The following is a 24590-nucleotide window of genomic DNA, read 5'->3' on the forward strand; positions in this document are numbered from 1 at the left end:
GGTTTCATAAGAAATCAAAATTTAACTTTAAATATCTCGTTTCCTACTCGACAGATTTTTACGAAATTTTATAGAATTATAGACAATACTTGTCTTTATATACGTTTAATATATAAAGAAAATCTATCAAGTAGTTTTCGACGTAATTCAAGTTAAAGATTTCACTGTTTCATATGAAACCCAAAACATAACTCTAAATATCTCGTTTCCTACTCGAATGATTCTTACGAAATTTTATACAATTATATACAATACTTGTCTTCATATACGTTTAAAATATAAACAAAATCTATCGAGTAGTTTTCGAGATATTTGAAGTTAAAGATTTCACTGTTTCAAAAGAAAACAATATTTAACTCTAAATATCTCGTTTCCTACTCGACACATTTTTACGAAATTTTATACAATTATAGACAATACTTATCTGCATAAACGTATAAAGTATAAAAACATCTATCGAGTAGTTTTCGAGATATTTCAAGTTAAAGATTTCACTGTTTCATACGAAATCAAAATTTAACTTTAAATATCTCGTTTCCTACTCGACAGATTTTTACGAAATTTGATACAATTATAGACAATCCTTCTCTTCATATACAGGTAAAATATAAGACAAATGTATCGAGTAGTTTTCGAGATATTTGAAGTTAATGATATCACTGTTTCAAACGAAACCAAAATTAAAGTCTAAATATCTCGTTTCCTACTCGACAGATTTTTACGAAATTTTATAGAATTATAGACAATACTTATCTTCATAGACGTATAAAGTGTAAAAAACATCTATCGAGTAGTTTTCGAGATATTTCAAGTTAAAGATTTCACTGTTTCATACGAAATCAAAATTTAACTTTAAATATCTCGTTCCCTACTCGACAGATTTTTACTAAATTTTATACAATTATAGACAATCCTTCTCTTCATATACAGGTAAAATATAAGACAAATCTATCGAGTAGTTTTCGTGATATTTGAAGTTAATGATTTCACTGTTTCAAACGAAACCAAAATTAAAGTCTAAATATCTCGTTTCCTACTCGACAGATTTTTACGAAATTTTATACAATTATAGATAATACTTGCCTTCATATACGTATAAAATATAATCAAATACTATCGAGTAGTTTTTTTAGATATTTCAAGTTAATGATTTCACTGTTTCAAACGAAACCAAAATTAAAGTCTAAATATCTCGTTTCCTACTCGACAGATTGTTACGAAATTTTATAGAATTATAGACAATACTTATCTTCATAAACGTATAAAGTATAAAAAAAATCTATCGAGTAGTTTTCGAGAAATTTCAAGTTAAAGATTTCACTGTTTCATACGAAATCAAAATTTAACTTTAAATATCTCGTTCCCTACTCGACAGATTTTTACGAAATTTTATAGAATTATAGACAATACTTATCTTCATAAACGTATAAAGTATAAAAAAAATCTATCGAGTAGTTTTCGAGAAATTTCAAGTTAAAGATTTCACTGTTTCATACGAAATCAAAATTTAACTTTAAATATCTCGTTCCCTACTCGACAGATTTTTACGAAATTTTATACAATTATAGACAATCCTTCTCTTCATATACAGGTAAAATATAAGACAAATCTATCGAGTAGTTTTCGAGATATTTGAAGTTAATGATATCACTGTTTCAAACGAAACCAAAATTAAAGTCTAAATATCTCGTTTCCTACTCGACAGATTTTTACGAAATTTTATAGAATTATAGACAATACTTATCTTCATAAACGTATAAAGTGTAAAAAACATCTATCGAGTAGTTTTCGAGGTATTTCAAGTTAAAGATTTCACTGTTTCAAACGAAATCAAAATTTAACTCTAAATATCTCGTTCCCTACTCGACAGATTTTTACTAAATTTTATACAATTATAGACAATCCTTCTCTTCATATACAGGTAAAATATAAGACAAATCTATCGAGTAGTTTTCGAGATATTTGAAGTTAATGATATCACTGTTTCAAACGAAACCAAAATTAAAGTCTAAATATCTCGTTTCCTACTCGACAGATTTTTACGAAATTTTATAGAATTATAGACAATACTTATCTTCATAAACGTATAAAGTGTAAAAAACATCTATCGAGTAGTTTTCGAGGTATTTCAAGTTAAAGATTTCACTGTTTCAAACGAAATCAAAATTCAACTTTAAATATCTCGTTCCCTACTCGACAGATTTTTACTAAATTTTATACAATTATAGACAATCCTTCTCTTCATATACAGGTAAAATATAAGACAAATCTATCGAGTAGTTTTCGAGATATTTGAAGTTAATGATATCACTGTTTCAAACGAAACCAAAATTAAAGTCTAAATATCTCGTTTCCTACTCGACAGATTTTTACGAAATTTTATACAATTATAGACAATCCTTCTCTTCATACACACGTAAAATATAAGACAAATTTATCGTGTAGTTTACGAGATATTTCAAGTTAAAGATTTCACTGTTTCAAACGAAACCAAAATTTAACTCTAAATATCTCGTTTCCTGCTCGACTGATTTTTACGAAATTTTATACAATTATAGACAATACTTGTCTTCATAAACGTAAAAAAAAATCTATCGAGTAGTTTTCGAGATATTTCAAGTTAAAGGTTTCACTGTTTCATATGAAATCAAAATTTGACTTTAAATATCTCGTTTCCTATTTGACAGATTTTTACGAAATTTTATACAATTATAGACAATCCTTCTCTTCATACACACGTAAAATATAAGACAAATCTATCGTGTAGTTTTCGAGATATTTCAAGTTAAAGATTTCACTGTTTCAAACGAAAACAATATTTTACTCTAAATATTTCGTTTCTTACTCGACAGATTTTTACGAAATTTTATACAATTATAGACAATACTTGTCTTTATATACGTTTAATATATAAACAAAATCTATCAAGTAGTTTTCGACGTAATTCAAGTTAAAGATTTCACTGTTTCATATGAAACCCAAAACTTAACTCTAAATATCTCGTTTCCTACTCAAATGATTCTTACGAAATTTTATACAATTATATACAATACTTGTCTTCATATACGTTTAAAATATAAACAAAATCTATCGAGTAGTTTTCGAGATATTTGAAGTTAAAGATTGCACTGTTTCAAAAGAAAACAATATTTAACTCTAAATATCTCGTTTCCAACTCGACACATTTTTACGAAATTTTATACAATTATAGACAATACTTATCTTCATAAACGTATAAAGTATAAAAACATCTATCGAGTAGTTTTCGAGATATTTCAAGTTAAAGATTTCACTGTTTCATACGAAATCAAAATTTAACTTTAAATATCTCGTTTCCTACTCGACAGATTTTTACGAAATTTGATACAATTATAGACAATCCTTCTCTTCATATACGGGTAAAATATAAGACAAATCTATCGAGTAGTTTTCGTGATATTTGAAGTTAAAGATTTCACTGTTTCATACGTAAACAAAATTTAACTTTAAATATCTCGTTTCCTATTTGACAGATTTTTACGAAATTTTATACAATTATAGACAATCCTTCTCTTCATACACACGTAAAATATAAGACAAATCTATCGTGTAGTTTTCGAGATATTTCAAGTTAAAGATTTCACTGTTTCAAACGAAAACAATATTTTACTCAAAATATTTCGTTTCTTACTCGACAGATTTTTACGAAATTTTATACAATTATAGACAATACTTGTCTTTATATACGTTTAATATATAAACAAAATCTATCAAGTAGTTTTCGACGTAATTCAAGTTAAAGATTTCACTGTTTCATATGAAACCCAAAACTTAACTCTAAATATCTCGATTCCTACTCGAATGATTCTTACGAAATTTTATACAATTATATACAATACTTGTCTTCATATACGTTTAAAATATAAACAAAATCTATCGAGTAGTTTTCGAGATATTTGAAGTTAAAGATTTCACTGTTTCAAAAGAAAACAATATTTAACTCTAAATATCTCGTTTCCAACTCGACAGATTTTTACGAAATTTTATACAATTATAGATAATACTTGCCTTCATATACGTATAAAATATAATCAAATACTATCGAGTAGTTTTTTTAGATATTTCAAGTTAATGATTTCACTGTTTCAAACGAAACCAAAATTAAAGTCTAAATATCTCGTTTCCTACTCGACAGATTGTTACGAAATTTTATAGAATTATAGACAATACTTATCTTCATAAACGTATAAAGTATAAAAAAAATCTATCGAGTAGTTTTCGAGAAATTTCAAGTTAAAGATTTCACTGTTTCATACGAAATCAAAATTTAACTTTAAATATCTCGTTCCCTACTCGACAGATTTTTACGAAATTTTATAGAATTATAGACAATACTTATCTTCATAAACGTATAAAGTATAAAAAAAATCTATCGAGTAGTTTTCGAGAAATTTCAAGTTAAAGATTTCACTGTTTCATACGAAATCAAAATTTAACTTTAAATATCTCGTTCCCTACTCGACAGATTTTTACGAAATTTTATACAATTATAGACAATCCTTCTCTTCATATACAGGTAAAATATAAGACAAATCTATCGAGTAGTTTTCGAGATATTTGAAGTTAATGATATCACTGTTTCAAACGAAACCAAAATTAAAGTCTAAATATCTCGTTTCCTACTCGACAGATTTTTACGAAATTTTATAGAATTATAGACAATACTTATCTTCATAAACGTATAAAGTGTAAAAAACATCTATCGAGTAGTTTTCGAGGTATTTCAAGTTAAAGATTTCACTGTTTCAAACGAAATCAAAATTTAACTCTAAATATCTCGTTCCCTACTCGACAGATTTTTACTAAATTTTATACAATTATAGACAATCCTTCTCTTCATATACAGGTAAAATATAAGACAAATCTATCGAGTAGTTTTCGAGATATTTGAAGTTAATGATATCACTGTTTCAAACGAAACCAAAATTAAAGTCTAAATATCTCGTTTCCTACTCGACAGATTTTTACGAAATTTTATAGAATTATAGACAATACTTATCTTCATAAACGTATAAAGTGTAAAAAACATCTATCGAGTAGTTTTCGAGGTATTTCAAGTTAAAGATTTCACTGTTTCAAACGAAATCAAAATTCAACTTTAAATATCTCGTTCCCTACTCGACAGATTTTTACTAAATTTTATACAATTATAGACAATCCTTCTCTTCATATACAGGTAAAATATAAGACAAATCTATCGAGTAGTTTTCGAGATATTTGAAGTTAATGATATCACTGTTTCAAACGAAACCAAAATTAAAGTCTAAATATCTCGTTTCCTACTCGACAGATTTTTACGAAATTTTATACAATTATAGACAATCCTTCTCTTCATACACACGTAAAATATAAGACAAATTTATCGTGTAGTTTACGAGATATTTCAAGTTAAAGATTTCACTGTTTCAAACGAAACCAAAATTTAACTCTAAATATCTCGTTTCCTGCTCGACTGATTTTTACGAAATTTTATACAATTATAGACAATACTTGTCTTCATAAACGTAAAAAAAAATCTATCGAGTAGTTTTCGAGATATTTCAAGTTAAAGGTTTCACTGTTTCATATGAAATCAAAATTTGACTTTAAATATCTCGTTTCCTATTTGACAGATTTTTACGAAATTTTATACAATTATAGACAATCCTTCTCTTCATACACACGTAAAATATAAGACAAATCTATCGTGTAGTTTTCGAGATATTTCAAGTTAAAGATTTCACTGTTTCAAACGAAAACAATATTTTACTCTAAATATTTCGTTTCTTACTCGACAGATTTTTACGAAATTTTATACAATTATAGACAATACTTGTCTTTATATACGTTTAATATATAAACAAAATCTATCAAGTAGTTTTCGACGTAATTCAAGTTAAAGATTTCACTGTTTCATATGAAACCCAAAACTTAACTCTAAATATCTCGTTTCCTACTCAAATGATTCTTACGAAATTTTATACAATTATATACAATACTTGTCTTCATATACGTTTAAAATATAAACAAAATCTATCGAGTAGTTTTCGAGATATTTGAAGTTAAAGATTGCACTGTTTCAAAAGAAAACAATATTTAACTCTAAATATCTCGTTTCCAACTCGACACATTTTTACGAAATTTTATACAATTATAGACAATACTTATCTTCATAAACGTATAAAGTATAAAAACATCTATCGAGTAGTTTTCGAGATATTTCAAGTTAAAGATTTCACTGTTTCATACGAAATCAAAATTTAACTTTAAATATCTCGTTTCCTACTCGACAGATTTTTACGAAATTTGATACAATTATAGACAATCCTTCTCTTCATATACGGGTAAAATATAAGACAAATCTATCGAGTAGTTTTCGTGATATTTGAAGTTAAAGATTTCACTGTTTCATACGTAAACAAAATTTAACTTTAAATATCTCGTTTCCTATTTGACAGATTTTTACGAAATTTTATACAATTATAGACAATCCTTCTCTTCATACACACGTAAAATATAAGACAAATCTATCGTGTAGTTTTCGAGATATTTCAAGTTAAAGATTTCACTGTTTCAAACGAAAACAATATTTTACTCAAAATATTTCGTTTCTTACTCGACAGATTTTTACGAAATTTTATACAATTATAGACAATACTTGTCTTTATATACGTTTAATATATAAACAAAATCTATCAAGTAGTTTTCGACGTAATTCAAGTTAAAGATTTCACTGTTTCATATGAAACCCAAAACTTAACTCTAAATATCTCGTTTCCTACTCGAATGATTCTTACGAAATTTTATACAATTATATACAATACTTGTCTTCATATACGTTTAAAATATAAACAAAATCTATCGAGTAGTTTTCGAGATATTTGAAGTTAAAGATTTCACTGTTTCAAAAGAAAACAATATTTAACTCTAAATATCTCGTTTCCAACTCGACACATTTTTACGAAATTTTATACAATTATAGACAATACTTATCTTCATAAACGTATAAAGTATAAAAACATCTATCGAGTAGTTTTCGAGATATTTCAAGTTAAAGATTTCACTGTTTCATACGAAATCAAAATTTAACTTTAAATATCTCGTTTCCTACTCGACAGATTTTTACGAAATTTGATACAATTATAGACAATCCTTCTCTTCATATACGGGTAAAATATAAGACAAATCTATCGAGTAGTTTTCGTGATATTTGAAGTTAATGATTTCACTGTTTCAAACGAAACCAAAATTAAAGTCTAAATATCTCGTTTCCTACTCGACAGATTTTTACGAAATTTTATAGAATTATAGACAATACTTATCTTCATAGACGTATAAAGTATAAAAAAAATCTATCGAGTAGTTTTCGAGAAATTTCAAGTTAAAGATTTCACTGTTTCATATGAAATCAAAATTCAACTTTAAATATCTCGTTCCCTACTCGACAGATTTTTACGAAATTTTATACAATTATAGACAATCCTTCTCTTCATACACACGTAAAATATAAGACAAATCTGTCGTGTAGTTTTCGAGATATTTCAAGTTAAAGATTTCACTGTTTCAAACGAAAACAATATTTAACTCTAAATATCTGGTTTCCTATTTGACAGATTTTTACGAAATTTTATACAATTATAGACAATCCTTCTCTTCATACACACGTAAAATATAAGACAAATCTATCGTGTAGTTTTCGAGATATTTCAAGTTAAAGATTTCACTGTTTCAAACGAAAACAATATTTTACTCAAAATATTTCGTTTCTTACTCGACAGATTTTTACGAAATTTTATACAATTATAGACAATACTTGTCTTTATATACGTTTAATATATAAACAAAATCTATCAAGTAGTTTTCGACGTAATTCAAGTTAAAGATTTCACTGTTTCATATGAAACCCAAAACTTAACTCTAAATATCTCGTTTCCTACTCGAATGATTCTTACGAAATTTTATACAATTATATACAATACTTGTCTTCATATACGTTTAAAATATAAACAAAATCTATCGAGTAGTTTTCGAGATATTTGAAGTTAAAGATTTCACTGTTTCAAAAGAAAACAATATTTAACTCTAAATATCTCGTTTCCAACTCGACACATTTTTACGAAATTTTATACAATTATAGACAATACTTATCTTCATAAACGTATAAAGTATAAAAACATCTATCGAGTAGTTTTCGAGATATTTCAAGTTAAAGATTTCACTGTTTCATACGAAATCAAAATTTAACTTTAAATATCTCGTTTCCTACTCGACAGATTTTTACGAAATTTGATACAATTATAGACAATCCTTCTCTTCATATACGGGTAAAATATAAGACAAATCTATCGAGTAGTTTTCGTGATATTTGAAGTTAATGATTTCACTGTTTCAAACGAAACCAAAATTAAAGTCTAAATATCTCGTTTCCTACTCGACAGATTTTTACGAAATTTTATACAATTATAGACAATACTTATCTTCATAAACGTATAAAGTATAAAAACATCTATCGAGTAGTTTTCGAGATATTTAAAGTTAAAGATTTCACTGTTTCATACGAAATCAAAATTTAACTTTAAATATCTCGTTTCCTACTCGACAGATTTTTACGAAATTTGATACAATTATAGACAATCCTTCTCTTCATATACGGGTAAAATATAAGACAAATCTATCGAGTAGTTTTCGTGATATTTGAAGTTAAAGATTTCACTGTTTCATACGTAAACAAAATTTAACTTTAAATATCTCGTTTCCTATTTGACAGATTTTTACGAAATTTTATACAATTATAGACAATCCTTCTCTTCATACACACGTAAAATATAAGACAAATCTATCGTGTAGTTTTCGAGATATTTCAAGTTAAAGATTTCACTGTTTCAAACGAAAACAATATTTTACTCAAAATATTTCGTTTCTTACTCGACAGATTTTTACGAAATTTTATACAATTATAGACAATACTTGTCTTTATATACGTTTAATATATAAACAAAATCTATCAAGTAGTTTTCGACGTAATTCAAGTTAAAGATTTCACTGTTTCATATGAAACCCAAAACTTAACTCTAAATATCTCGTTTCCTACTCGAATGATTCTTACGAAATTTTATACAATTATATACAATACTTGTCTTCATATACGTTTAAAATATAAACAAAATCTATCGAGTAGTTTTCGAGATATTTGAAGTTAAAGATTTCACTGTTTCAAAAGAAAACAATATTTAACTCTAAATATCTCGTTTCCAACTCGACACATTTTTACGAAATTTTATACAATTATAGACAATACTTATCTTCATAAACGTATAAAGTATAAAAACATCTATCGAGTAGTTTTCGAGATATTTCAAGTTAAAGATTTCACTGTTTCATACGAAATCAAAATTTAACTTTAAATATCTCGTTTCCTACTCGACAGATTTTTACGAAATTTGATACAATTATAGACAATCCTTCTCTTCATATACGGGTAAAATATAAGACAAATCTATCGAGTAGTTTTCGTGATATTTGAAGTTAATGATTTCACTGTTTCAAACGAAACCAAAATTAAAGTCTAAATATCTCGTTTCCTACTCGACAGATTTTTACGAAATTTTATAGAATTATAGACAATACTTATCTTCATAGACGTATAAAGTATAAAAAAAATCTATCGAGTAGTTTTCGAGAAATTTCAAGTTAAAGATTTCACTGTTTCATATGAAATCAAAATTCAACTTTAAATATCTCGTTCCCTACTCGACAGATTTTTACGAAATTTTATACAATTATAGACAATCCTTCTCTTCATACACACGTAAAATATAAGACAAATCTGTCGTGTAGTTTTCGAGATATTTCAAGTTAAAGATTTCACTGTTTCAAACGAAAACAATATTTAACTCTAAATATCTGGTTTCCTATTTGACAGATTTTTACGAAATTTTATACAATTATAGACAATCCTTCTCTTCATACACACGTAAAATATAAGACAAATCTATCGTGTAGTTTTCGAGATATTTCAAGTTAAAGATTTCACTGTTTCAAACGAAAACAATATTTTACTCAAAATATTTCGTTTCTTACTCGACAGATTTTTACGAAATTTTATACAATTATAGACAATACTTGTCTTTATATACGTTTAATATATAAACAAAATCTATCAAGTAGTTTTCGACGTAATTCAAGTTAAAGATTTCACTGTTTCATATGAAACCCAAAACTTAACTCTAAATATCTCGTTTCCTACTCAAATGATTCTTACGAAATTTTATACAATTATATACAATACTTGTCTTCATATACGTTTAAAATATAAACAAAATCTATCGAGTAGTTTTCGAGATATTTGAAGTTAAAGATTGCACTGTTTCAAAAGAAAACAATATTTAACTCTAAATATCTCGTTTCCAACTCGACACATTTTTACGAAATTTTATACAATTATAGACAATACTTATCTTCATAAACGTATAAAGTATAAAAACATCTATCGAGTAGTTTTCGAGATATTTCAAGTTAAAGATTTCACTGTTTCATACGAAATCAAAATTTAACTTTAAATATCTCGTTTCCTACTCGACAGATTTTTACGAAATTTGATACAATTATAGACAATCCTTCTCTTCATATACGGGTAAAATATAAGACAAATCTATCGAGTAGTTTTCGTGATATTTGAAGTTAAAGATTTCACTGTTTCATACGTAAACAAAATTTAACTTTAAATATCTCGTTTCCTATTTGACAGATTTTTACGAAATTTTATACAATTATAGACAATCCTTCTCTTCATACACACGTAAAATATAAGACAAATTTATCGTGTAGTTTACGAGATATTTCAAGTTAAAGATATCACTGTTTCAAAAGAAAACAATATTTAACTCTAAATATCTCGTTTCCTACTCGACACATTTTTACGAAATTTTATACAATTATAGACAATACTTATCTTCATAAACGTATAAAGTATAAAAACATCTATCGAGTAGTTTTCGAGATATTTCAAGTTAAAGATTTCACTGTTTCATACGAAATCAAAATTTAACTTTAAATATCTCGTTTCCTACTCGACAGATTTTTACGAAATTTGATACAATTATAGACAATCCTTCTCTTCATATACGGGTAAAATATAAGACAAATCTATCGAGTAGTTTTCGTGATATTTGAAGTTAATGATTTCACTGTTTCAAACGAAACCAAAATTAAAGTCTAAATATCTCGTTTCCTACTCGACAGATTTTTACGAAATTTTATAGAATTATAGACAGTACTTATCTTCATAAACGTATAAAGTATAAAAAAAATCTATCGAGTAGTTTTCGAGAAATTTCAAGTTAAAGATTTCACTGTTTCATACGAAATCAAAATTTAACTTTAAATATCTCGTTCCCTACTCGACAGATTTTTACGAAATTTTATACAATTATAGACAATCCTTCTCTTCATATACAGGTAAAATATAAGACAAATCTATCGAGTAGTTTTCGAGATATTTGAAGTTAATGATATCACTGTTTCAAACGAAACCAAAATTAAAGTCTAAATATCTCGTTTCCTACTCGACAGATTTTTACGAAATTTTATACAATTATAGACAATCTTTCTCTTCATACACACGTAAAATATAAGACAAATTTATCGTGTAGTTTACGAGATATTTCAAGTTAAAGATTTCACTGTTTCAAACGAAACCAAAATTTAACTCTAAATATCTCGTTTCCTGCTCGACTGATTTTTACGAAATTTTATACAATTATAGACAATACTTGTCTTCATAAACGTAAAAAAAAAATCTATCGAGTAGTTTTCGAGATATTTCAAGTTAAAGATTTCACTGTTGCATACGAAACCAAAATTTAACTCTAAATATCTCGTTTCCTACTCGACAGATTTTTACGAAATTTTATACAATTATAGACAATCCTTCTCTTCATACACACGTAAAATATAAGACAAATCTGTCGTGTAGTTTTCGAGATATTTCAAGTTAAAGATTTCACTGTTTCAAACGAAAACAATATTTAACTCTAAATATCTCGTTTCTTACTCGACAGATTTTTACGAAATTTTATACAATTATAGACAATACTTGTCTTCATATACGTTTAAAATATAAACAAAATCTACCAAGTAGTTTTCGACGTAATTCAAGTTAAAGATTTTACTGTTTCATATGAAACCCAAAACTTAACTCTAAATATCTCGTTTCCTACTCGAATGATTCTTACGAAATTTTATACAATTATATACAATACTTGTCTTCATATACGTTTAAAATATAAACAAAATCTATCGAGTAGTTTTCGAGATATTTGAAGTTAAAGATTTCACTGTTTCAAAAGAAAACAATATTTAACTCTAAATATCTCGTTTCCTACTTGACAGATTTTTACGAAATTTTATACAATTATAGACAATCCTTCTCTTCATACACACGTAAAATATAAGACAAATCTATCGTGTAGTTTTCGAGATATTTCAAGTTAAACATTTCACTGTTTCAAACGAAAACAATATTTTACTGTAAATATTTCGTTTCTTACTCGACAGATTTTTACGAAATTTTATACAATTATAGACAATAGTTGTCTTTATATACGTTTAATATATAAACAAAATCTATCAAGTAGTTTTCGACGTAATTCAAGTTAAAGATTTCACTGTTTCATATGAAACCCAAAACTTAACTCTAAATATCTCGTTTCCTACTCGAATGATTCTTACGAAATTTTATACAATTATATACAATACTTGTCTTCATATACGTTTAAAATATAAACAAAATCTATCGAGTAGTTTTCGAGATATTTGAAGTTAAAGATTTCACTGTTTCAAAAGAAAACAATATTTAACTCTAAATATCTCGTTTCCAACTTGACAGATTTTTACGAAATTTAATGCAATTATAGACAATACTTGTCTTCATATACGTTAAAAATATAAACAAAATTTATCGAGTAGTTTTCGAGATATTTGAAGTTAAAGATTTCACGGTTTCAAACGAAAACAATATTTAACTCTAAATATCTGGTTTCCTACTCGACAGATTTTTATGAAATTTTATAAAATTATAGGGAATACTTGTCTTTATAAACGTATATAATATAAACCAAATCTATCGAGTAGTTTTCGAGATATTTCAAGTTAAAGATTTCACTGTTTCATACGAAATCAAAATTTAACTTTAAATATCTCGTTTCCTACTCGACAGATTTTTACGAAATTTTATACACTTATAGATAACACTTGCCTTCTTTTCCGTATAAAATATAATCAAATACTATCGAGTAGTTTTTTTTAGATATTTCAAGTTAAAGATTTCACTGTTGCATACGAAACCAAAATTTAACTCTAAATATCTCGTTTCCTACTCGACTGATTTTTACGAAATTTTATACAATTATAGACAATACTTGTCTTCATAAACGTATAAAGTATAAAAAAAATCTATCGAGTAGTTTTCGAGATATTTAAAGTTAAAGATTTCACGGTTTCATAAGAAACCAAAATTTAACTCTAAATATCTCGTTTCCTACTCGACTGATTTTTACGAAATTTTATACAATTATAGACAATACTTATCTTCATAAACGTATATAATATAAACCAAATCTATCGAGTAGTTTTCGAGATATTTCAAGTTAAAGATTTCACTGTTTCATACGAAATCAAAATTTAACTTTAAATATCTCGTTTCCTACTCGACAGATTTTTACGAAATTTTATACACTTATAGATAACACTTGCCTTCTTTTCCGTATAAAATATAATCAAATACTATCGAGTAGTTTTTTTTAGATATTTCAAGTTAAAGATTTCACTGTTGCATACGAAACCAAAATTTAACTCTAAATATCTCGTTTCCTACTCGACTGATTTTTACGAAATTTTATACAATTATAGACAATACTTGTCTTCATAAACGTATAAAGTATAAAAAAAATCTATCGAGTAGTTTTCGAGATATTTGAAGTTAAAGATTTCACGGTTTCATAAGAAATCAAAATTTAACTTTAAATATCTCGTTTCCTACTCGACTGATTTTTACGAAATTTTATACAATTATAGACAATACTTGCCTTCATATACGTATAAAATATAATCAAATACTATCGAGTAGTTTTTTTAGATATTTCAAGTTAAAGATTTCACTGTTGCATACGAAACCAAAATTGAACTCTAAATATCTCGTTTCCTACTCGACAGATTTTTACGAAATTTTATACAATTATAGACAATACTTGTCTTCATAAACGTATAAAGTATAAAAAAAATCTATCGAGTAGTTTTCGAGATATTTAAAGTTAAAGATTTCACGGTTTCATAAGAAACCAAAATTTAACTCTAAATATCTCGTTTCCTACTCGACAGATTTTTACGAAATTTTATACAATTATAGACAATACTTGTCTTCATAAACGTATAAAGTATAAAAAAAATCTATCGAGTAGTTTTCGAGATATTTAAAGTTAAAGATTTCACGGTTTCATAAGAAACCAAAATTTAACTCTAAATATCTCGTTTCCTACTCGACAGATTTTTACGAAATTTTATACAATTATAGACAATACTTATCTTCATAAACGTATAAAGTATAAAAAAAATCTATCGAGTAGTTTTCGAGATATTTGAAGTTAAAGATTTCACGGTTTCATAAGAAACCAAAATTTAACTCTAAATATCTCGTTTCCTACTCGACTGATTTTTACGAAATTTTATACAATTATAGACAATACTTGTCTTCATAAACGTATAAAGTATAAAAAAAATCTATCGAGTAGTTTTCGAGATATTTGAAGTTAAAGATTTCACGGTTTCATAAGAAATCAAAATTTAACTTTAAATATCTCGTTTCCTACTCGACAGATTTTTACGAAATTTTATACACTTATAGATAATACTTGCCTTCATATACGTATAAAATATAATCAAATACTATCGAGTAGTTTTTTTAGATATTTCAAGTTAAAGATTTCACTGTTGCATACGAAACCAAAATTGAACTCTAAATATCTCGTTTCCTACTCGACAGATTTTTACGAAATTTTATACAATTATAGACAATACTTGTCTTCATAAACGTATAAAGTATAAAAAAAATCTATCGAGTAGTTTTCGAGATATTTGAAGTTAAAGATTTCACGGTTTCATAAGAAATCAAAATTTAACTTTAAATATCTCGTTTCCTACTCGACTGATTTTTACGAAATTTTATACAATTATAGACAATACTTGCCTTCATATACGTATAAAATATAATCAAATACTATCGAGTAGTTTTTTTAGATATTTCAAGTTAAAGATTTCACTGTTGCATACGAAACCAAAATTGAACTCTAAATATCTCGTTTCCTACTCGACAGATTTTTACGAAATTTTATACAATTATAGACAATACTTGTCTTCATAAACGTATAAAGTATAAAAAAAATCTATCGAGTAGTTTTCGAGATATTTAAAGTTAAAGATTTCACGGTTTCATAAGAAACCAAAATTTAACTCTAAATATCTCGTTTCCTACTCGACAGATTTTTACGAAATTTTATACAATTATAGACAATACTTGTCTTCATAAACGTATAAAGTATAAAAAAAATCTATCGAGTAGTTTTCGAGATATTTAAAGTTAAAGATTTCACGGTTTCATAAGAAACCAAAATTTAACTCTAAATATCTCGTTTCCTACTCGACAGATTTTTACGAAATTTTATACAATTATAGACAATACTTATCTTCATAAACGTATAAAGTATAAAAAAAATCTATCGAGTAGTTTTCGAGATATTTGAAGTTAAAGATTTCACGGTTTCATAAGAAACCAAAATTTAACTCTAAATATCTCGTTTCCTACTCGACTGATTTTTACGAAATTTTATACAATTATAGACAATACTTGTCTTCATAAACGTATAAAGTATAAAAAAAATCTATCGAGTAGTTTTCGAGATATTTGAAGTTAAAGATTTCACGGTTTCATAAGAAATCAAAATTTAACTTTAAATATCTCGTTTCCTACTCGACAGATTTTTACGAAATTTTATACACTTATAGATAATACTTGCCTTCATATACGTATAAAATATAATCAAATACTATCGAGTAGTTTTTTTAGATATTTCAAGTTAAAGATTTCACTGTTGCATACGAAACCAAAATTGAACTCTAAATATCTCGTTTCCTACTCGACAGATTTTTACGAAATTTTATACAATTATAGACAATACTTGTCTTCATAAACGTATAAAGTATAAAAAAAATCTATCGAGTAGTTTTCGAGATATTTAAAGTTAAAGATTTCACGGTTTCATAAGAAACCAAAATTTAACTCTAAATATCTCGTTTCCTACTCGACAGATTTTTACGAAATTTTATACAATTATAGACAATACTTATCTTCATAAACGTATAAAGTATAAAAAAAATCTATCGAGTAGTTTTCGAGATATTTGAAGTTAAAGATTTCACGGTTTCATAAGAAACCAAAATTTAACTCTAAATATCTCGTTTCCTACTCGACTGATTTTTACGAAATTTTATACAATTATAGACAATACTTGTCTTCATAAACGTATAAAGTATAAAAAAAATCTATCGAGTAGTTTTCGAGATATTTAAAGTTAAAGATTTCACGGTTTCATAAGAAACCAAAATTTAACTCTAAATATCTCGTTTCCTACTCGACAGATTTTTACGAAATTTTATACAATTATAGACAATACTTATCTTCATAAACGTATAAAGTATAAAAAAAATCTATCGAGTAGTTTTCGAGATATTTGAAGTTAAAGATTTCACGGTTTCATAAGAAATCAAAATTTAACTTTAAATATCTCGTTTCCTACTCGACAGATTTTTACGAAATTTTATACACTTATAGATAATACTTGCCTTCATATACGTATAAAATATAATCAAATACTATCGAGTAGTTTTTTTAGATATTTCAAGTTAAAGATTTCACTGTTGCATACGAAACCAAAATTGAACTCTAAATATCTCGTTTCCTACTCGACAGATTTTTATGAAATTTTATAAAATTATAGGGAATACTTGTCTTTATAAACGTATATAATATAAACAAAATCTATCGAGTAGTTTTCGAGATATTTCAAGTTAAAGATTTCACTGTTTCAAACGAAACCAAAATGTAACTCTAAATATCTCGTTTCGTATTCGGCGGATTTTTACGAAATTTTATACTTAAAATTTTAAACTGTAAGTTTTTGTTAAGGTCTCGTTTTGTATTGATGGGAATCTAATAAAATCTTTACAGAATTGTAGAGAAAACATGGCTTTATACCTGATATAAATCGCTATGTTCTATGTAGAACATAGAGATTATTTAATTCTACTGATAATAGTTAATGAGATAGATATAGAATGTTTAATTGGCGTTGGACGTTAAACCTCGCCTGAAAAAATGGGCGGTTACTCTAGTTTAATAGTCAAACTATAATTCACATGTTAAAAAAGAAAAGTTTATAAAAAAAAATTTACGAGGCTAAAAAATTCAAAGATATTATTTTTTAAAAAGTTCTTACGTCAGTGATTGTGTTTATTTTGTTTACTTACTTTTTTACTATAAAGCCTCTATTTTTTACTTATTTTTTTATTAAAATGATTGTTATTTTATGTAGTAGTCAAGTATTAAAAAAAATAGGTAGGAATAAATATTGTTTAATATTAAATAATATAGTTTTCTTCAATGACATTCCTAATCTAGGTGGTCTTCACTCAATTTTATATACATGTATTATAAATTAGATAAAAGATCGTATTTGAAGGAACTACAGTAAATTATAATGAGAGATGAGATGATAAAAAATTTGTTATTAACTTTGTGTAATTTGTGCTCTCGTATCTTCTGTAAGACAATTTGAAGATTCAAGTTTTGTTTAAACTCTGTGATTCATATTTGAACATTAACCAAAACTAACACTGTCTCTTTCTATTTCAATGTGCATGAGTATGTGATTTCTCAGAATAATGAGCATAATAAAAGTAAATCAGAAGAATGATTTGGAATAGAGTTAATATACTCGTAAATGGTCTATTTATTTATTATAAGTATGTAATGTACATATTATCATTAGTACAAGTAAATAGATTGGTCGCGGCATAAGGGTCCGTGACATCTAATGAATTCTAAAAAAATATTAAGGAAAAGTTAGAGTAGTAAAATTGCTTGAATGAAATGTTTGGGTCTTACTGATTTGTTTACTTTTTGCCGTTTAATCGATCCTTATACTTAAAATTTTTAAACTGTAAGTTTTTATTAAAGGGGATTTAGTTAAGGTGAAGCAACCTCTGGAAGCATGCTTGATTTTAGATCTAACATCGGCTGAACTCGCCACACCTCGTATCTCTAAACTTAGCTAATAAGTATAAATTTAAAATTTATTTTAAGAGAGAGAGAAAGAGAAACAAACTTACTTGGTTGGTGGGAGGTTGTGCTTTTTTATTAAATCTATCCTTAGTCGTTCGCCGACATGTCTATACACTTGTGCCAGTGTATTAAGGGCATTATCTCTCACTAAAGCGTTCGGATCACTCAGTAGCTTGACGAGGCCGGGCACAAGCCGGGATATAGATATACAATTTGCCCCGTGTCTGAAATTTTAAAAAAAAAGTATCGAATTTTAAAAAATTGAAATACAAAAGCAAATATTTCCAAGAAAAAGGTAAAGTAAAGTGGTAGAATGCAGAATTATGCGTATTTAGGGATCTCTGAAACGTTTAAATCATTTATAAAAACGATTCAATTGCTCCAGCAGGAACAATATTAGCAAATGTTGATAATCGATTCCGTACAAAAATCAACTAAGCGAAAGCACCTCCTTAACTAGAGATGCACCAATTAAAAACTTTCGATGCATTTTCTTATAAAAATAGTAAATGAAAGTAATCATTTTCTATAATAATAGGAAAATAGAAGGAATTTTTAATAAAATCTGTAAATGTAGGATGAAAAAATAATCGCCATTTCAGTCGATATATTTATTCCGCCGAGCTTTCGACCTAGGGATTAGGTCATCTTCAGGGCTAGTTTACAGGAGACACACCAACCCTGTAATGTAAAACTATTACTTTGTAAACTAGCCCTGAAGATGAGACCTAGTCCCTAGGGTCGAAAGCTCGGCATAATAAATATATCACGACTGAAATGGCAATAATTTTTTTCATTCCATTGAAACTATGAATCGGTCACCAAAAATAATGAACAACAAGATCTTTGAAGATTTTTCACTGGATTTTGTGTAGCATGTACATCGTTTTTAAAAATACTTAAATAGTTGCAAAATTCTAAATTATTAATGCGTTTTTGACAACCATTATTAACAATTTCAATCTTTCAATGTAATCCCTATCTCATTTTACGTGGCTTTAATAAAAACAACTTCGACATTTCTTCAGATTGTTTTACAGGTTCCAAAGTTTGGTTCAACGAATTCTATGTATATTACATGAAATGAGTGTATAGATTTTGTAGGAGCTTGATTTTCTGGGCAAGGTCTCTAGCGCGTATTACTAAAAGTTATAAACATTTTAGTCTATTTAAATAATCACACCACACTTTAAGCAAAAATTTGTGGTAATATAATAAACAAACGGACCTACTAATATGCTTCTAGAGTATTCCATACCGGCCCAAATACTACTGAATTTCATTGACAAAAAAAAAATTATACTGTTAGAATAAACAATAATAAAAATACGTACTGATTAAGCGTTGCTATTAAACATTTCATAATCTCATCTCGTACGTTACTATTTTTATGTGAAAAGGCAGGTAATAGTCTGTCGAATAATTGTTGCGGTGTAATCGCTCCCACTTCCATTAATTCGCTCAATAAAAGTTGACATCTTTCTCTAACTAACTCTTTACTGTCACCTAGAAACACAATTAAAATATGTTTATGATTTAAAAATAATTTAATTATTTGAAATATAAACATAACCTAAAATAAAATAAACAACTGTTTCTATGGTAACACTAGTATAAAGTGTGATGATAAATGCTATTTAAAATTAAAATACATATCTCCTCTACTTTAAATAATTAAGGGAGATCACAATTAAACAATAAGTCCGGATACGATTCAGTACTAAACATTAACACATAAAATGGCTCGTATGATAATTATGCTAATTAAGACTTTTGTTAAATAAACTATTTTTAGTTTATGTTGAAGTTATTTTGTTTATTTATTATTTATTTGTTTTATTGCATATAAGAAAGAAATTATTTTGTTGCCTTTATATAGATATATTTCTTAAAATTCTTATTTTTTTGAAAATTTAATTAGACAGATATAAATAAACCGAATGTCAAGTATAGTATAATTCGGTAATCTAATTTTATAAGATATATTTAAACATCGACTTTACCGCGCGATTAAAGTAAGTTCCAGAGGCAATGATGAACAAATTTCCAATTATTTAATAGCTAAATTATTAAATCAAAATTAAATATTTATTATCAGCTGTAAGTGAAGACATTTAACTAGTGAATTTCAACCATTTTTTTGTTGTAAGATTAGTGGGACAACATTTGGATTTTCATTAGACATCTATGAACATTTATTTTTTAACACAAAGAAATTTATTGGCAAATAGATTACTTTCCCTAAATAATCCATACATATTTAATTAATTGAAAAAGCTTCAAAACAAACAAAGTTTAAGATTATGTAGTTGAAAGTATTGTACGGAACAGAGGCCAGTTTAAAATTATTCCGGAGAGAAGTGTAGATCACTAGTACTTGTACTTTAAAGGTAGTTTAACTGGCCTACAACAATAACTCTCTAAAACTCTACACATCGTATATATTGTAAAAAGTGCTATTTTCCTCACTTGTTATATAAATATTTTGGTATACTTTATACTTGTCTCTAACAATCTCATTATTAATATTTAAGAAACGAAACGGTTTTGTTACCTAATCTATCGATTACACTAGGAAGTACTGAAGGAATGTAAGGTCTAAAGTAGGATTCCATTCGCTTGGACAATTCAGTCATTACGTCTAAACCCATTTGTGATACCTGGAAAACAAAAAAAAAACATAGTTAAGCGAAAAATGTGAAAGTAAATTAACATGTTTAATTGGTGTTCTAAATTAAAATTTCACAGGGAATTATTAGTAACATTTTTCGACACACGAATTTACATCAACACCACTTGCATTTACACCTTCTTCTACAGAAGTATTGCAATCATGATCAAATTTTCGACTGAAAATGGAAAATTTATACTAAAAAAACAAATTCTATTTTTATTCATCCTCGAAAAATGGTTATCTCAACGTTTCTAATGAAACAGGAGCTCAGTTTTATGTTCTTTTGTGCCGTCTCTATCATTTTATTAATCTCACGTAAAGCATGAAATTGAAGGAAGGAAAGGCCATTATACATATGGTCTGAACAGTGCAGAACAGTTCTGTTATTGACGCGTATCTTTAAAGAATATCAGGGAAAAAAAAAAATCAGGGAAAATTATTTCATAATTCTGTTTTTTGGACTATTGTCGTTCCGGAACCCAAAGTATTGCTAAGAATCCAAGAACTGGAAAAGCAACGACATTATTGAAGCGCCTTTTCACTTTTCCAATATTTTTTCGAAAATTGTACCTATGACCTTTATAAACTAGTATACCATTCACCACCGAAATACTTATCATTTTATCTGAAAGCTTTCAACTTGGTTATCACTTTTAGCAACGTTCGTAGAAAATTTAGAATTTTAACATTTTTTTGTCGTACACTTTAAGCTTAAAGCTAAACTTTATTCCTATTCCTGGTGCAAGACGTAAAAAATAACAGCTTACAGTAATGATTTTATTGATATTATAGACTATTATTTAGACTAGATAAGCACAAGTTACAACTTAAGCTTTGTTAACAAGGTATGTGACTGCCGGATCATTTATAAATCAACGTCATAAAAATAATGAAAGCTTAAATAAGGGAAAAAAAAGTTTGATATTTAGCAGTCTACAGAACAAAAACTGCAGCCCAGAAGAAAAATTACTCGTCTGATAGATGATCTAGTCAGGCAATCTTGATCAATAAAACATGGCACATCTCTAATAGAAGAATAATCTACACACAGAACAATGCCTTCTATTCAAATAACCACTTTTAAACAAATATGTACATCACAAAGGATCAATTGTAAAATATAGAGGCTCTTTTCAGTACAGTTTGCAAGATGTCGGCGATCAATTTCACCAGATTTCAAATTTTGAGAAAATATACCAAAATGGCTGGTATATTTATTTAAGGAATGTAGCTACTTTACATGCAAATGATCTTGACGTTTCGCAACAACTCAATATCTCCTTCCATGACGAGAAATGGTAAGAACACTCTAACAACTTTCTGTTACTCAAAAATGTATTCATGCTTCAACGTCACCATAGTATAAATACATCGTCTAACAAATGGCCGAGTTTCGAACAACGTGATTGATGTTCTCTAGCAGCATCTCACCAGCAGTTGTTCTGAACTAATTTGATGACGATGGAGAACATCTTAAGCGCCGACATATCCCACTCTAATAACATACGCAGGAGGACTTTCGCATGGACACACCTTGCCTTTATCAAATCAACTCCCTTAACAGCTGACGGGTGAAATTCCTTCCTCCTTGAAAATGACCTTCGCATTACATCCCCAAGACATACATGTACAGGAAAGCAGGATAGCAGACACCAGCAATCCGCTTACTACAATTTTTTGCATTCAATGTTCGATTTTGTCATAAAATCCTAGAATAAAGAATTGAATGAAAACTTATATAATTGGATGACCAGTACTTTATTTATTTATTTATTTTATTACACCTAGATTAATTTAAATGAAGCTGGAAAAGTTTCCAATCCCTAGAAAGGAAATGGCTGCGTTCTTGTCAATTTTCGATAACGAATTTTCTCACGGTCTATCAGTTTTGAGGCCACAGGGTCAAAAAAAGAAAAGTGGATTTGAGAAAATGTCTGTGATGCGTGAGAAAATAGCTCAAGGCCGAAAAATTGCCGGAAATTACGTTGTACTTGGTTGTCTTGCTCCTAAGAAACTACATTCTCCAAGGAATTTGTGCATAACTTAACGACCAAAGTCCACCGAAAGCACAACTTGACACAAGAATTTTCAATTTAGTCGAAAATGGTTCCAACGATTTTCTTAAACTAATTCACACGCACACGTACACGTATTATTGGTCGACTACTTTAACATTTTCTTTACCTCCAACAGATCACTAATTATATAACAATTTTTTGCAGAATTTAATTCTTCAATATAAACAATATTCAGTTAGTTTATCGAATTCAGCTTTTTGTGGACTATCTTTAGTATTTTAAGAGATTTATTCAGAGGCTGTTCGCTACTAAAGTCCACTGCTGTTTTAACAAGACTATAAATGTAAGAAATTTGCCAGCTTCACCTCAGCTGGCCTAAGCGGTAAAAGATTCTAGAAAATAATCCAAACCAGCAGCATTGGACTGTTTTAAACATTTTCTTGAAAGAGTTTCCCTCTTGTCACTTAACTCAAGTCCCAAGTCCAAGTAGGCTTATTCCCTTGGAAAATGTTTCAACAAATTCAAGTTAAACAGCATTTTATGTATGCCAACCACTTTTCCAAAATTTCAGAAAATTGATAGGGCTGGTTTCGGGAGAACCATAATCAAATTGTTTTATTAAGATGGTATTTCAGCTGACCGATTTTGATTAAAACCATTTTCCTATGCTCTGATAATTTCTGAATCATAATAAAACGTAAAACTTTCAATGATTTTTTGGATTTAAACAATGGTGGATATACCTTTTTTTTAATTAAAAAAAAAAGAAAGAATTAACTCAAGGGAACTCAAAAAGCTATTTCCAATAAGAACAAAAATAGACAATCTGCACGGATATAATTGACAATAACAGCTCTTACGAGCAAAAACTGAAATTTAAGTCTACGAGATCTATCAGAAAGCACAGTAAATGACAAAATCAAAATTTACTTTTAATTTTCCTAAAGTAAAATAATTATTCTAATTTTTTAATTATTTCGGAATAGTTGCAAGAGTAAAGAAGTAAACTCAGGTTAAGTAGACCACCATACTGCAATGCGGTGGAATCACTAAACTTCCTTTAATAAACCACTGTCTCAGTTCAATGCACGTCACTTCAATTTATATTTATTATTAGCGCCGCTGACTTGATTATATTATTGTTTACGGACTAGCCTTGGTTTGTTAATAACCACCAAGTCAATCAGTATGATTTAGTGTAAAAAAGAAATCACCAATTTGACTTCTTTTAATAAGTTGTTTCAGAGATAACATTTAAGGCTATTATTACAAAAAAAATATTAATAGTTAATAGAACCCAAAAAGAAAAGGCTCAAATTTTTCTCTTACTCCGAATTCTTCTGACAGAAAACTTCGTAGTTTTCAAAATTACTTTCAGCCCTCTTTAGTCCAAAAAAAAAAACTATAATCACCAAAGGTAAGATAAGAATAAGCTTTCACAGCTTCTGCAGCTATAAGAGACATATTACGTCGCAGCGACTAAGTTTGT

At 27.4% G+C, this 24590-nt stretch overlaps 1 protein-coding gene across 16 annotated transcripts in view; it reads right to left on the bottom strand.

Annotated features, from left to right (window-relative positions):
- The window catches only part of chb (CLIP-associating protein), an 84853-nt gene that overhangs the window by 57625 nt on the left and 2638 nt on the right, over window positions 1-24590 (bottom strand). For all 16 annotated transcript variants that reach the window (XM_074139248.1, XM_074139246.1, XM_074139244.1 and 13 more), the window contains 3 exons: window positions 20964-21069; window positions 19744-19915; window positions 18457-18633 (listed from right to left, as the gene is read on the bottom strand). In XM_074139248.1, the coding sequence (XP_073995349.1) occupies window positions 18457-18633; window positions 19744-19915; window positions 20964-21069 (455 nt within the window). The remainder of the gene's footprint in view (window positions 1-18456; window positions 18634-19743; window positions 19916-20963; window positions 21070-24590) is intronic.

The sequence above is a fragment of the Rhodnius prolixus genome, unplaced genomic scaffold, assembly GCF_049639745.1.
Source record: "Rhodnius prolixus isolate KJV_2025 unplaced genomic scaffold, Rpr scaffold_23, whole genome shotgun sequence".
NCBI classification, from domain to species: domain Eukaryota; kingdom Metazoa; phylum Arthropoda; class Insecta; order Hemiptera; family Reduviidae; genus Rhodnius; species Rhodnius prolixus.